This window comes from Larus michahellis, chromosome 3 (genome assembly GCF_964199755.1).
Source record: "Larus michahellis chromosome 3, bLarMic1.1, whole genome shotgun sequence".
NCBI classification, from domain to species: domain Eukaryota; kingdom Metazoa; phylum Chordata; class Aves; order Charadriiformes; family Laridae; genus Larus; species Larus michahellis.
In genome coordinates, this window is record NC_133898.1 from 72,546,129 (window position 1) to 72,561,744 (window position 15,616).

General features: G+C 43.4%; 1 protein-coding gene across 1 annotated transcript in view; it reads left to right on the top strand.

Annotated features, from left to right (window-relative positions):
* The first annotated feature begins 342 nt into the window (after positions 1-342).
* The window catches only part of THEMIS (thymocyte selection associated), a 79,106-nt gene continuing 63,832 nt past the window's right edge, over positions 343-15,616 (top strand). Inside the window, exon 1 of the mRNA XM_074578305.1 lies at positions 343-433. Within this exon, the coding sequence (XP_074434406.1) occupies positions 343-433 (91 nt within the window). The remainder of the gene's footprint in view (positions 434-15,616) is intronic.

The window sequence follows — 15,616 nt, forward strand, 5'->3', positions numbered from 1 at the left end:
AGGGTCAATAACCACCACAGATGAGGAATTCTGTGGCAGATCCCCCTGCCCTCTCCGAAGCCCAATACCCACGGCACCCTCACAGCCTGGTGCGGACCCTCAGTGGGTAAGGGTGCCCCAGCTCAGCATCCCCCTGCCTCACCTCCTTCCAGCTGCAGCCGTGGGAGGAAGTGGCCACGGAGAAGAGGAAGCAGAAGTACCTCCCCATGCCGCTCCTCCCCTCCACCGCGGAGCCCCACAGCTCTCCTGGGCACAGCATGCACCAGGCTGCAGGTGTTGCTGCTTCGAAAGCTCTTCACTGGTCTTTACGTGCCAAACCCACATGCTGCCTTGCTGCGGACCATGGCATGTACCCTGGAGAGGTTCATTCATTCTCTGGACGCCAGAACCCTTCCGAGGGTCCTCCAAATCCAGTCAGGCATCTATTTCCAAGGTGAGCATCGGGTGCTTTCTGGCAGGGCTTTGCAAGTCTGTCTTTGGCATCAGGTCCCCCTTGGGACTGGGATGTTGGGGCAGAGGGAGGATGCTGACAGAGTTGTCTCCCAGCAGTTTCGCACCAGCTGCAATCTTCCCTTTGAAGAACAAGCATAATGATCAATGGCTTTGGAGATGTCTTTGGTATGGTGTGCATCTGGTCTTCTCACAGGCAGTGAGGAAGGAGCTGTAGTTAGTCCTCATCATATCCTAGAAAGAGTACTGGAATGAGTCATGAATCTGCTTTACACTCACACAGAGCCAACAATCCAGCAATTGCAAATCACCTCACAGAGGTTAATTGATTATACCTAGCGCTGCTCTTCTGGGTTTGCCATGGCGCTCTGTCTCAGAAACAAAGAACCAGGGAATCTGGAAAGTGGCCATGAGGATGTCCTGGTTTTCCTGAGGTTCTGTCCTACCTTTGTGGGTACATCAGGTGGTGGAAGGGATTGGTAGGAGCCAGACAGGAGCATCACAGGGGCAATATTTTGCTGGGGTTTCCTGCTGCAGATCTTTTTATGATGTTTTTAATACTGTGGTCTGCTTGTGTACAAAACACAGTGGAAGGATGGCAAAGAGACTTGCACTGGAGGAAAGAGTTCTGTGCTTGCTCAGGGCATGGATTTTGTTTAACGTCAGTGAAAACACCACGTTAAGCCTATGTATCAGTCTAGGAAAAGAAAGTTAGCTCCCTGCCACTGCAACAGAAAACTTGGGGTCACGCTACATAAAACAGAGAGGGCTTCACGAAGTGTCAGCCAAATACCTGCTTCCGGATCCACAGTATCTATCTTGACCTTAATGTAAAAATCCCCACGCTTCTCATTAGTAGGAGGAGAGAGTAGGTGGCCACCATTAGCTGTGGCCATGGAAAGCCTGAGCTTCAATCTCAGCGCTGTGGCCAGGGTGGGCAACTCTTCCTCCTCTGAGTACAGCCTCTTGGGGCAGAAAGAAAATGGGAAAGGGCATACTTAAGCTGTGGTGGTGGTGTACTGTCCATGTTCTCCCGATTGCAAGGGTGATACACAAAAAGACATTCTGGGAAACAAACATGTGCAAAATCACCAGGAACTTTTGAAAATATGTTTTTTCTGACCTTTGGTATGTGTCTTGTTCAAGTTTTACATTCTAAACTAACACAAGAACCTGAACTGACTGAAGTTCTTGATAAGGAGGCTACTACCTAAATGATGAAGAGTGGAATTTAAACTAAAAACAGGAAGATCACCTCCTTAAGTTGGAGTAGCCACCATATTTGTCTCTTTCCACACACCTAAGAAGCAGACGTAATATAAATACAAGTTATATGTACATGTATATGTATATATATGTATGCATATGTGTATACTAGTGCTGCGCAGCCTTGTGAGGGAGCGGTATGTGCTGTAGGGACCCGGGAATGGTTGCACTAAAAGTGAGAACCCTTGTGCTGCGCTGATGTTTCTTCAGTCTTCATCAGCACCACCTCTTCCTGTCCTCTGCTCCCGAAGGCTTCCTCTCAACTGCACTCACACTTGTTTCCCCCAGTAGGCTAGATGCAGCACTAACATACATGCAGGTGTTTTCTTGCTTGTACGAGCAGGGCTGATGATACAGATGTGCTACTTGGCTCTTTCCCTCACAGTCGTTCCATCCCCAGAATACTTGTAGGTACATAGAAACACCGATACCCACTAGCAGGCTTGTGTTGTTTCCTCTGTCTTCTTCCTCACTTCAGAGGAAGCTAGAGACACTTGAGACACTTGAGAAACTCTGTGCCTAAGAGGTTTGCAGGATCTAGGGCTACAAAGATCTTCTCAGGCCAGACCCTCCCTTCCTCTCCCTCCCTTCCTGAACTCTCTTTCCGTGTCAGATCCCTCCTGGACATTTTGCTTGCCTCCATACCTGGCTGCAGGGGTGAACATACTGTTCTGTGATTGCATTATGATTTATGTTGCATTTTCTGAAGTGAGAGTAGTGCTTCAGGGAGAATCCGAAGTAATTCCTGTTATATTGCTAAACAGGAGAGTGGACCACTTTGTGCGCTTTGAATTTCCATTAGGACAACCATTCTTTAGTCCTTCCTCAAGAAGATCCCCCCACCCTACCAGCAACCCTTTTGATTTCTCTTGCCACATGCAGTACATCAGCAATCACATTGTGGGTAATAGCAGGTCTATTGACAGAGAACACGGGTTTATTGCTATGGTTGCAGGGACAAAATCAGAGCGTTTGTGCACTGATTGTAGTAGCTCCCAACTGGCTACAAAGTCAGCCTGGTGAGCTGAGTCCTACTTGGATTAGCTGTTTTATGGAGTTGGAATTCATAGGAATCTTTAACCATTCTCAGGACAGCACGCAGATAGTAAGGAAGAAGGCTTATTTTTAAAGCATTACATGGGATTGTTTGAAACTGGTCAGTCATAAGGGATGATTAATATTCTGAATTTAAAATAGCAAGAATTTGTACATATGTACATGCTATGTATGCTTTCCTCTCCACAACCCCAGAAAAAAAAAAGTGCTAGGTTTCTTAGTATCAGCTTAACTAGGTATACAGAATGTCTACTGGAGTAAATAACAATCTACTAAATCCATTAGAGCTGTCACATCAGAGTTGCAGCAGACACCCAAAGAAGGCTATAGCAGTCAGTGCGGTAAGAAGACAATGGAGTGTAATTAATTCATTTGTTGGTTCTCTGTGGTGGATTGTGTGCTGTGGGGATGAAACTCTTCATCTACTCTATTTGGAAGCAACACTTTGCACACACTGCACTTGAAAATTAGCCTTACTGTTCTTAACAGAATTTCAGTATCTCTGGAAGCATAAGGAAAGCATAACGCTGTAGGTCTTTGTAAGGATGCATATACAGCTTTCCATGTGTTGAGGTATTTTTATTAGAACTGCAAAGTCAAGCTCCAGTTGAAGCGTGGGAATTTGCTTGCCCTTGGGCAAGGTAAAAGCTCTACAAGATCCAATTCTGCCTTCATACCCGTGTAACATCAAATGCAATCTAGGTCTCCTGTTCTCAGACCCAAGCCTGCCTGCTGCAGTGCCTGGTGAAGAGTAAGCTGAAAACATACGCTGTGTGCAACTATTCCATCATTGTTCTTTCTTCTGGCCTATAAAAAAAATATGTTCCTGCTGCTATTAGTGGAATCGTGGTTTATTTAACTGTAACTCCTCAAACTGCAAACGGACAGGCCTATATAGATCCTGTTTGTATTCATAATACTTTCAGCTAGGGAAGCTGCAGGCAGTTGAACTTTTGCTGTTGGTAGTGAATGCTGTGACCTAGACACCTTTCTGTGAAAGCTCGGTTCTTGTTCACCTCTCTGTTCCTGGCTTGAAGCAGAGGGAAGGGTTTCCCTGAGGTGATATCAGTGTTTTTCATGCTACACCTGGACTTTGGAGTTGGTTGAAGCCTTACTCAGTTTGCCTCAGGCAGGTTAGCCAAGGTTTGAGGAGCTTGTTCATACTGCTGTGTTCCCAGTCCCCTCTCCTCCAGCAGTGTGGGGCTGCGCAGTCAGAGCCCCAACCTGCAGTCACCAACTACGACTGTCCGGCACTACGCAGAGTCAGGAGCATGGGGTTTTAGTAAGAGCTCCGAGTTCTTCTAAAGTGCTTTTCGCTCACCACACTCAAAGGACCATGCAGAAGTAGAGAAATTATTGCTATCCCTCATTTGAAAACAGAGACATAGGTGAGAGGGTGGTTTTGCAAACCCCAGGGATGCCTCTCGGGGCAGTTATTTTGGACACTGCAGTCATAATATCACTGCTACACAAAGTAGACCGTTGAATCTCTGAAGGGAATAAGAAGGCTGATTATACAATAAGAGCAAGTTTGCCAGATACAAATATCTTGGTAATCAGCACTGATTAGAAAGGAACTACAGTGCAGACTGAAATACATGGCAATTTAATAGCTCATTAAAATATGTTATTAAAAAATTAAACTACAGAAACCCCTTTGGAAACTGATTTGATTGATTGAATATCTTTCTTTGAACATTTCAGTAAATATTGATGCTTAGTGAGCTAAGTACTGCATGGCCGCTGATTTTTACAGATAGCATGCAAGTACGGGCTTTCATCTTTATGTTGCAAAAATTATGTCTGTTTTAATACCAATGTAATTATTTTATGGGTAATTGAATTTAATACTCTGCAGGCTTAATTTAACCAGTGGCAGGACAGTAAAAAGTGTCAAACTTTAATTGTGAAAAATGTAGAACTGCTCAAGGCACCTATTCTGTTGGGCTTTTTTGCCCGTTTTTTGCCAGTTTTGCCATGTTCCCTACGCACAGCTTTCCCATTTTTGCTCTGCTTAAATAGAAATCCCACACTGCCTTTTTTGTATTCCCCTAAAGTTAAATGCGTTCCCATCAGCAATGGGATTAGGACCCCGAGGGTTGGGACTTGCCACAGCTCAGGGAGAGCTGGTAGCTGCTCTCTGCAGTTCTGCTCTTCAAAAGCAACACTTGTGTAAATCGCAGTGCCAGGACCCCTCCACTTTATGACGGACCCGTGAAACTCATCGGCAACGTTTATGCTGTGTGCTCTTTCTCTGGGGAGAAGGGACCTGTGAGCCAGCGGCCTCCGCCTCTGAGGGCTGGGAGTGCAGTGAAGCAGCAGGCTGTAAATGTGGTGCTCTATTCTCTGCTCCCTCTCCCGGGGCTCTGGAAATTGCCACATCATTCTGAACAGGCAGAAAATGGTGGGAAGAGACAATAGTGGGGTCACATATACATCCCTGGTTAATGCTCTTCCAGATCTAAGGGGGTTAAAGATGCTCAGTATTACCAGGGGGGATGCCCTCTCTGGTGCTCTCTGACAGCTGCGTGAGGGGCGATGCCAAAAAAACCCCCTTTGTGATATGTTCCTTTCTTGGTGACTGTGAATAGCTCCATTGCAAACCTCTCTTTGGTGAACCATAAAGAACGTGAACGCGCTTAGGCTCACGGTTCCTCTTGGCTCTCCTTCGCTGGCTGCGTATCCACGCCTGCTCGCTGTCTCTGCAGTTTCAATTTCATCTTTTCTGCTTCTGTTACTGGGAAACAGCATCTTTCTAGCATGTGCTTCCGTGAGCCTTTCAAGGGAGCAACGGGTTCATCGGGCCAGCAGCAGAGTGCTGGAACCACTTACAAGAAGTCCTGTTAACCCCGTAACTGCAGCTAGGCAAACTGAATAGAAGAGGAATCCTTGCATATCAAGTCTCAGCTGCCCCAGTCCTAATTTAGACAGGAAATTGCTGTCAACACTAGTAGTTAGAAAACGCTCGTGTAGGATGGAGTGATTTTTTTACTGTTTTTAAGGCAACCTAGAGGGAACAAATCCTGCTCCTTTATCAATGTGAAAAGCCAAAGAGTCAAGAACGAACATAGGATATGTGGTCTGTAATACATATGAATAAAACAAGCAAGCTGCCTCGTCAGGATTAATAAAGGCACTTTTTCTTATAAAAAGCAAGAAGACGGTTTAAACAGAAGCTAAAACACGGACAGCTTTGAACAGCTTTGATGAATATAATTAGGGTTGTATTTCTTTGAGGCGGAAGATCAATAAGAAAGACCTGTGCCTTTAGTGGGTGGAGTCTCATTTGGGTGCATGCCGAAGGGAGAATTGCATGTGAAATGGTAGAAATTTATGGTAACTGTTTGCACTTCCTAATTTCTACCATTTTTTCACAGAGAGAGAAGCCAAATCTGTCTGTAAAAACGGAAGGTTTTTTTTCACCTTGAACATAGTTGTTTTGCTGACTCTTGATTGAGCAGCTAGGAGCAAGAGTCCTAGGTAGAGCCAGAGTAACAGGTAGTTTGAGTTCTCTTTTGTGGTCAGTAGTCAGATCATGTTAGTAAATTTTCTCTATTAATATGTACCACTGAAACTCTCCTGCACTTGTTCAGACTCCCTCAAAAGCATGTTTTATTCTGAACAAGAAGGGAAATGCCCTTCAGTGAATGCAATATAAGAACAAAACCTAACTTCTATGGGTCAGATATTGCTCATTTTATGCACGCTGCTGCCCTCAATGGGATGACTCATCCAGACACAGTGAGAAAAATCTGACCCTGGGTAGCTGGCGCTGAGGGCGAAGCTGTTTCGAGGATCTCCTTGCGGGGATTGTCTTACCGTGACATTCAGCTCTGGGCCTCTCTGTGGCTGGCATAGGAGGTGGGCAGAATACCCAAATTGCCTGCCTGGTCTTGATGCAGGGGTCAACCCCATGCCTTGGCTTGCTGAAGCTGGCCTCGATGTGCCGGTTTCCTGCAGTGGAGAGGGGGAGAGGGCTCCCCATCTGATGTGGCACTTGGGCCTCCAGGGATGCGAGGAGGAGTTCTGCAGCAGGAGGAGCCCAGTTTCCCTACACAGGAACCTGCCATCCTATGGAAAGACCAAGACAATTTTAACAAACCTGGGCTCTGAGAAGATAAGGGGACAACTACAACAAATGACAGAGGAGGGAAGATCCTGGGATAAACTCCCCATGATACACAAGAACGTGACTGTGCATCGTTTCTGAGTTACAGGGCTTTTGCGGGGTATTTTTTTCTTCCAGTCCCTGGTGATCTATGCATGAGGGAACACAGCATTAATCCAGGTTCACTGTTTCTGCTTAGCTCCACTGGACACACAGTAATGGCACAATGGGCAGTATGCTGTGATTTCAGTAAGGGAAGATGCTTAAACATGTTTCCAGTTCTGGGCTTCACCTGGGAGGTGCTCAACACTGTCGTGGGATCCTGCAACTTAATTTAAGCAACCTTCTTAAACCCAGTCCAGCAAAGCACAGATTTGCTGTTAAACACACACTTCAATAAACATACCTTAAGCCAAAGTAATTAACGCTGCAAGGAAAAGGAATAAAACAAAATAAATCACAAACAACTAAAACAGTGACTAATGCTGTTCAAAAGCAGCTTTTGGCATTCGCTTCACTGCCGCAGTAATTCCGACTTGTGTGGGTAAACCCAAACAAAAGGTCAAAGATGTTGCATTTGGAGCTGTGGTTTCACTTGCTCTTTCCATTATAGCGGGTGCTGCACACACAAAGATCTGCTGCCACATGCAGAGTGCAAGCCCTCCGGATAGATGAGAATAAGAATAAAGTATTAAAAAAAAAAAAAAAAAAGGCCATAAACCTATCAGGAAAGGAATAAATCAGAAACTGCAGAAGTAATTTTTTAAAAATTTCCATTATGATTGAAATGGCTTAAAGCACTTGACATTTAAAGTTTGACTTTATATGGCAAAAGATAAATCTTACAGCTTTTGTTATTTGATGGTTTTGTGCTGGCAAAAATCAGACCCTCTTGCAGCCTAATTAGGTAGGATCAAGATAAGATGCTCTCTTTGCACAGAGCCTTTTGACGGAAAGTTTACCTCTGTGGCAATTCAGCAGCTGAACTCCTGGGAGGATTTGTGTCCCAGACTGACCAAACCTGCAGATTTTTGTTGTTTAGGACATGTTAAAGAGAGAAGAGCTTTTACAAAGCCCAGTATGTTGCGCTGTCACTTGATAGAGGATCTTCTACACAAATTCACGCCACCTTCGTGACCACTGCTACCCCCTGGGCCTCTGAAGCACCATGTGGGCACGGGGGAGCTGGGCTCACCCCCTTTCTGTGGGTGAACCTTCAAGGGGTAGGAAGGAAGCGGTGGATAAAAAACATACAGGTGCTTTATACTATTTGCAGCCACTCTCACAGCCTGAGGTTGGAGACAGAAGCTGGGGCGTGCTTCTTTCTTTACCTGCCATTGTGCATATGAGTTTCAGCCTCTTTGTGTCTTCCCCACAAGTAGTTTATTTGAGTTTAGTGGGGAAAATCCAGCATGCTGATTAGCATCTTCAGTGCTCAGGCGGTGTTTGACTGAAAAAAATAGAGACACCTCACTTCTCACCATCAGAAATGTGTTGTTTTTTTCCCTACTGCCTAATCAGAGTATAATATGATTAAAATTATTAAGCAAAACTCTCCTCCCCGCAACTTTAAAATAGACCTCTCTTCTTGCCAAAGAGCATAAACTCTGAACAATTGGATAACCCCCAAATAATGCCCATAAAGAACGATATCTTTTTTATTGACACTAATTATAGATACATTATGCCCTTCGTATTACTTTGGGAGCCTGCAGCAGCCTTAATAAAACTGTGATTTCAGCTGAGCTGTGTTGTAGGGGAAAGCAGGCTATTGTCATTCTGGCTGCACCGGGGGGGTTGTGCCTTTATGTGAAAGCAGAACCATTTCACCAGCCCCTGAAACAGAGTCACCTCTGATCCGGGAAGACAGCATCCATATGGGCAACCGATGACAACATAATAGTGGAGAAAGGAGCACTGGGAAAAGGACGTTGGGACAAAGTTCTACTCTTTCAGGACATGTCAGGAGATCTTTCATCTCCCTGAAAAGCAGCCAGGTTCCCAGTTCTTTGGGTCTTCTTTCAAAGACCGCTCAGCCTGCCAGCTGCAATGAATTCAGTGGGTGCTACTGAGAGATGAAAGGGAGAATTTTTTCCTTCAAGGATTCAAACTTGTGGGGCTAGGGAGTCAATGCCTAGTGTTTGGCCTGCATAGTGATTTCATTTTGTTAGGAGGAAAGCTTGGTCTTTGTTTAAAAAAAAAAAAAAAAAGAAAATGGAGGATATTTGGAAGTGCTTAGCAGCACCCTGCAGCAGACAGATGGTGAGACTGGGAGTCAGCCAGCCTGGGCTCGAGCTCTAGCCCTGCTGAATGGTCCTCTGTGCCACCTTAGTGAAGCCTTTTGTCTTGTTTGCATTCTCTCCCCAGCCCTCCTTGCTAAAGTGCCCAGGGGTGTTCAGCAAAAGGGCGTTACGTAGGAGTGATGTTTTATTGCTGTTTGGTCGTGGCCCTGATTTTGAGTCAAACTTCCTATCAGCATCAGTGGAGCGTTCCCTCCGAGAGCAGTCACTGAATGGGGCTCTAAGCTGCTGGGAAGAAAAAGGGAAATATTAGAGATGTTTGCTGGTTTACCTCGTGTTATAAAATATTTCTCTCAGTGGTACTGTCATATGCCCTGACAGGAACAATGATGTTCTCCATCTCATGCATTCACTGTATTTGTATTTTATATTGTTGTTTTTAAATCAAAAGACTCTTCTTATACCTATAATGAGAAATAAATCAAATAAAGGTCTCATGTTAGGGATGACGGTGGTGTGGCTGCTTAACATTTTAGGAAAGATGGAGGAAAAAGATACTGAACCAATTGTTATTGTTGCTTTGATGTGATCACAGCGTTGCTAATATGGATTGTCAAACTAGAGATGAGCTTATGAAAGGATATAAATGTGTTTTTCATTGAACAAAGTAACTATCCAGAAAAGGTGGTTTCAAAGACAACAAGCTCTTTAATTGCAGCCTTCAGGGGCATTGTTTGATCACTGTAAATAAGCTGCTTTATTCTGGGTTCTGCTAAATTTTATTTTTTGCATTAAATTGCATACGTCTTCCGCAAATCAAAAAGTTTCAGTCCTTAAGGTTACTTGATTTACATTTTCAATGTCTTACACTTTCTTTGTGGCTTGAGTGGGAAAAACAGTTACTGTTGTGCAACAACAAATAAACGTACTAAAAGGTCCATTTTAATTTTCATTTTACTTTTCAATACATTGTGTGTGTGGGTCCACATCACACAGCTGAAGTAAAAATCTTTCAGGGTCACATTGTCACACAGCAGGTATTTTCACAATGTTTTAAGACTAATTATTGTGCCTTTTAAAGGAAAAAGAATTTTTATTATCCTTTTTGAAAACCATGCAGTTTCCCTCCCTCTCTTTTATCAGCACAAATATTTGCTGCAAATGCCTAAATGACAAATCACACAGGTAACATTTTTCTTGTCTGAATGTAATCTTCATTGTACTATTCCAGGCAAACAGCCAAGCAAGGGCTAAAATCAGGGCTAAGGCAATCTAGTTGCAGACAAATATGTAATTACAATCAATACTGTATGTGCAATTGCACCCCCAAAAATGAATCTGTTCTTTTATGGCTGGCAGAGTTTCATTTTTTAATGATTTTTTTTTTATATCCTGGTATCATTAAAAATGAGGCTTCTGCAGTCATGGTCTCGGTCTGTTAGCCGTCCTCCTCTCAACCTCTCACCCTTGTAATCTTTCAACCTCTTGGTCTATTTCATATGAATCTGATAAAGGAGGAGGTAATTAAAGTCCTACAAGTTGCCCATGAAAATGGCCATTTAGGTAGGTATCTATCTACGTACATATATACACACCTATCTGTCTGTCTATCCCCTCATATAAGTTTTACTACTGATAAGCTGTTGAAGGCTGGTCTCTGACTTCCTTAATTGGATGTAAAATGTGGTGGCACACCTCTGTTACTCAATGGTTATGCAAGCAATTTATCCAGCTTCTCTTCTGGGATGAAAGCTCCTGTCCTATGGCCACAAGTCCCAGGATTCTTGGGCACTCTCCTCCTCTATTCTGCTAAAAGCATTCCTCTGTTCTAGAAGACTTAAAATATCGTTCCTAACTGCTTAATACCTTTTCCCTTCTTGAAGAAGCCAAAAAATACATCTTCTTTCTTCCTCATTTTTTAATTGAAGAAGGGGTTCACTTTCCTTGGTATTATTAGAAAGTATTATCTTTGCCACTGGATTATGTATCCATGTAATATTTATTTCTTTGATGGTAAGACAACCAGCTCTCTTGATTTTCTTTTCTTTTTTTTTTTTTTAATTTTAATTAAAACCATGACTTTTTAAAAAAGTTTTGATTTTCATCTCACTTTTTCTTAAATCTGGTGCTTTTAGATGAATGATCCATTTGTTTTCCACAACAATGTTATGTTTTGTTTTGATGAAAGACCCTGAGAGTTAAGGTGCTGTGACAGCCCTGTGTGTCTATTCTGTGCACACTCTTTTGTGGCTTGCAGTCTGGCATTTATAATCCATCTTTTTTTTTTTTTCTGAATGCATTATCTTGGCCCTTGATGTTTCAGAGCCTGCAGCTCCATGTAATGCTTTTTGTAGACTCCAGCTTGAACTCCATATGCTTGTCTGCCTCAGGTACTTTCTCTCTTTCATGAGTGCAGATTTTCTTTTCTTGTGTGTTTTACCCTTTTCTTGTAATGTTTTAGAGTCTCTGCCATCTCTACATTGAAGGCCACTGTTTACCCTGTGTAGATTGTTATCTGCATTTCTCATGTTTTGCAAATTTTGATTGCTTTGTCAAAGGCTAATTTTTGTGTCATGCAGTCACCTACTTTTGAGTGTTTGGCAGAGCTGGATATTGCCAGATTGGATCTTCAGCCTTGGACCCGTCACTAACTGATCAGTCCTTTCACTTTTTTACCAGTGCTGTTTGTACTTTTTATTTTGAGATGGATGGAGGGCAGGACTTCTCTAACTCTCTGTAGTACAATTTCTATTTAAACTGCTGTGCCTGAGGAAAAGCAAACCTGATAAAAGTAGTAAGTCCTTCAGAACCCACAGTGATCAGAAATAGGGCCCTCTTCTGACTCCTGTCTTTATTTCTTGGTGGCACCACTCTGCTGCGGATATAGACTGAAGTAGTAGTTAGATCTTAGGATTGTTTGGGTTGGAAAAGACCTTTAAGGTCATCAAGTCCAACTGTTAACCTTTAACAGTGCCAACTCCGCTGCTAAGCCATGTCCCTCAGCACCACATCTACATGTCTTTTAAATACTTCCAGGGGTGGCAACTCAACCACTTCCCTGGACAGCCTGTTCCAAAGCTTGATAACCCTTCCAGCGTAAAAATTTTTCTTAATATCCAGTCTAAACCTCCCCTGACACAACTTGAGGCCATTTCCTCTTGTCCTATCGCCTGTTACTTGGGAGAAGGGACCAACCCCCACCTCCCAACAACCTCCTTTCAGGCAGTTGTAGAGAGTGGTAAGGTCTGAAGAGGCACCTGTAATATGAGTTGGACAGATAAACTATAAAACATAAATGATAAGGGAACGCCAAACTGATCACAAGCATTTTTCGGAGACGTTCAGCCCCTCAACTGCTACATTCTTCTCCTCAGTGCCATTGCCTGGTTATTTGGATGTTATTTGGACGTCATTTGGACGTCAGCCACAGCCAGGGAGGCCACGGAACCTGTGTGGCTCAGTGCCTGTGCTCCTATGGAGTGTGCATGTGGGTGCACGGCGGGCGCCGCCTGCACTGAGGGGCATGCTTGCAAAGGCTGTCTAGCAGAGGTGAAAACAAATGCGCCCAAAGCCCGTAATTAGTCAGTGCAGTTACTTTCATATGTTAAATGGTTTCAAGGGGTCTATTTTGAAGTGAGGTAATCTGGGGAAGCTGGATGTAAATCTGCACTGAAGAAAAAAAAGCCTCTAGAAGACATGAGTTCCCATCTTGAGTAGGTTTTCACAAATATTTGTTCGAGCGTGAGAATATTGGAATTCTTTGTTCATCTTTCCATGTTTCTATAATGCAGAGATCACCATGCCGGGTCCTCTGGGATTCCCTGTATCTAATAATATCATCGTTGCTTGTGATCTCTGCTGTGTCTGATGTGAGGAGTGAGGTGGTTCAGCACAAAAGGAATATTACCCTCTTCACAGCTGCTCAATCTTTCTCTCCCTCTCATTCTAATATGAAATAAGTATTGCACATACACTTTTCTGACTGTCATAAAATATCCCACGGAGCTCAGCTAAAGTAATGAGAGCTCTGGTAACTCCTCATGTGTTTATTAGAGCAGCAGCCAGCCTACTGATGGGACCTCTAGCAATATCCAGTGGAGACATCTGAGTTAGTCACTGTCGAATGGCTCAGGGACTAAAAGGAGAGCAAACAACTAAGCACTATCTTTACAATAAGAAAACCAGATTGTTCTCTTTTAGTTTAAGGGCAGCAGCTCTCCTGGTCTTCTGCTTAGTAGCAGATTGGTTGAAAGGATGCATAAACAGCATGTTCTTTCGCCTGACTGTGTTTGATATTTGTGTGGCACAATAATCCAGAACATCTCTGGGCTAATCATCATCCTGGTGGGCAACAGAAAGGCAGTAGCCTGCTGGGGAAGTTTAGAGCCTAAGTACAACAGTCCCCTCGAACCTATGTAGGACTCTCAGTAAGGGAAACGAGGCAACGTGGTCACATCCAGCCTGCCAAAAGCATCTGCCACATGATTTTAATTTTTGTTTTAAAACCTAGACTTTTGTACATGGTATAAAAAATGCACATCAGTACCTGAATTCTTCAGGGGAGCCGCTGGGGATTTCCTGGTGTCCTTCTCACTTGTGAGAGCATTGCACAAGTATCAGACAAGTTTGCCTGGACGTGCCTTCACAACAGAGTAAACTTAACCAGTTACTCGGTGTTACTCTCATGCATCCTCCTGTCCCTGACACAAACCCATTGCTCTGGGGTGCTCTACTGAGGCTTTGGGTTTAGGCTAACACCAGAGAAACTTTTGCTCAGCTTGGTCTTCCAGTGACTTCCATTGAGGTCGAGGTGGTTACCAAGTGCTTGTCATCTGCAAGCATTGCTGCAGAGTTGATAAATATATCCCAGGCTCGGTAAGAGGTGTTTATTCGCCCAGGCTGGAATTGATCTTGAGTGAGCATTAGGAAAATCACTTGGCTAATAATTGCATTTCTGATATGACACCTAGCAAAAAAACCAACCAACCAACCAACACCAAAAAACCCAGCTTTTTTTTTTCCTCCTCACCAACTACAAGGAGAGCTGTGGAGTAAAGAATGTTACTTTCTGTGGGAAGTGAGTTCTGCAGGCAATGGCAATATTTCAGTACAGGCCATCTCAATTATTGATTGCTACATTATAGCCAGAGGTCAGGTTTTAAAAAGACCGTTCTGAGACTATTCTGGCTACCTAGGTCAAAAGGGAAAAAAAAAAGAAAAGACTTTAAACTGAACCAGATGCAAGAAAGGGCTATTAGAGGGATTGTGGGAAGGAAAATTTGTTTTCTCAGAGGAGAGGAGAATTTGTTTCTTCTAGATTTTTGTCAAAAATGTGACCAGAGAGAAGGGCAAAATTAACCTTGCAAACCCTTTGGGTAAGGGAGAAATGGAAATGAGGAAAAGAAGTATTTTAAGTAGCAGAGCAACGTTAGTGGAAGAACAAATGAATACACTCACCAATGCACGGGGAGTGGAAATGAGAATAAGGTTTCTCACCGCGAGGGAAATGAAATTCTGAGATGGGATTCCAGAAAGGGTACTTCCACATCATGCCAGGACAGAGCTTGGCAAATTCTTGGATTGAACTGCACAACATCAGAAGAATGGAAGCTAGCATTAAAGTCAACATTTCTGGTGTTCTGTGTTCAATGCAATTTTATCTACAAATGGAACACCATGTGTTTGCTGCACTGGCTTTATATATAATTAATTGATCCCATGCCTCAAAGCTTCTGCTAATCTGCAGTGGCCAGGAAGAATTTTACTTCTACATAACTTGGCTTTTGTTTTGGTTTTCCTTTACTCTTCCCCTCTTGCCCCCACTTCTGAAGCAGCAGAGATTGATCACAGCTAAAATGGAGAAGGGAGGGCTGTTTTTTGGCAGGGCAAGCTGCAGATTTTCCTGAGGAAGCTCTGAAATGCTTGGCTGGATTGCCTTGTTCCTGCTCTCAAACTTCTAAACGTCACAGACAAAAAAGGAGATATTTCTTTGCTACCAGGTCAGAATCAGTAAGCTTGTTTCAGCATGGGGCAGGGATTAACACTGTTAATTTGCCAGTTTTCCAATTTCTTGTACTTTCTTCAGGTTTTCTGTTACTACAAGAAGCTTAAATGCTGGTTGCACTTTGATGCCTCCTGGCCTCTCCCTGGGTACCTTCTAGGGTCTATGATTTTTCTCTTCTGTTATAGTCTGTTGAACCTATGGGATATGCTATGCCCTGTGCTGTGCAGAGGCATCTTTTCTGTCCGAGCTCCTGATACCCAGGCGCTCCTGTGTTCTATGTCATTCCGCTTTGATCTAACAACTTGCAAATGCAGGTTCTTCAGACCTCGTTCTTACATCCATCTAAGAACAGTGTACATGTAGAGATGATCTAGAGATCGCTGAAATCACAAGATGGATTTTCTCCTGACACTTAGGAAGAAAATGAAAATTAGGTTAGCTATCACAGGATAAGTATTATTTCATATAACTTATTTGAAGTATTTTTGCTTT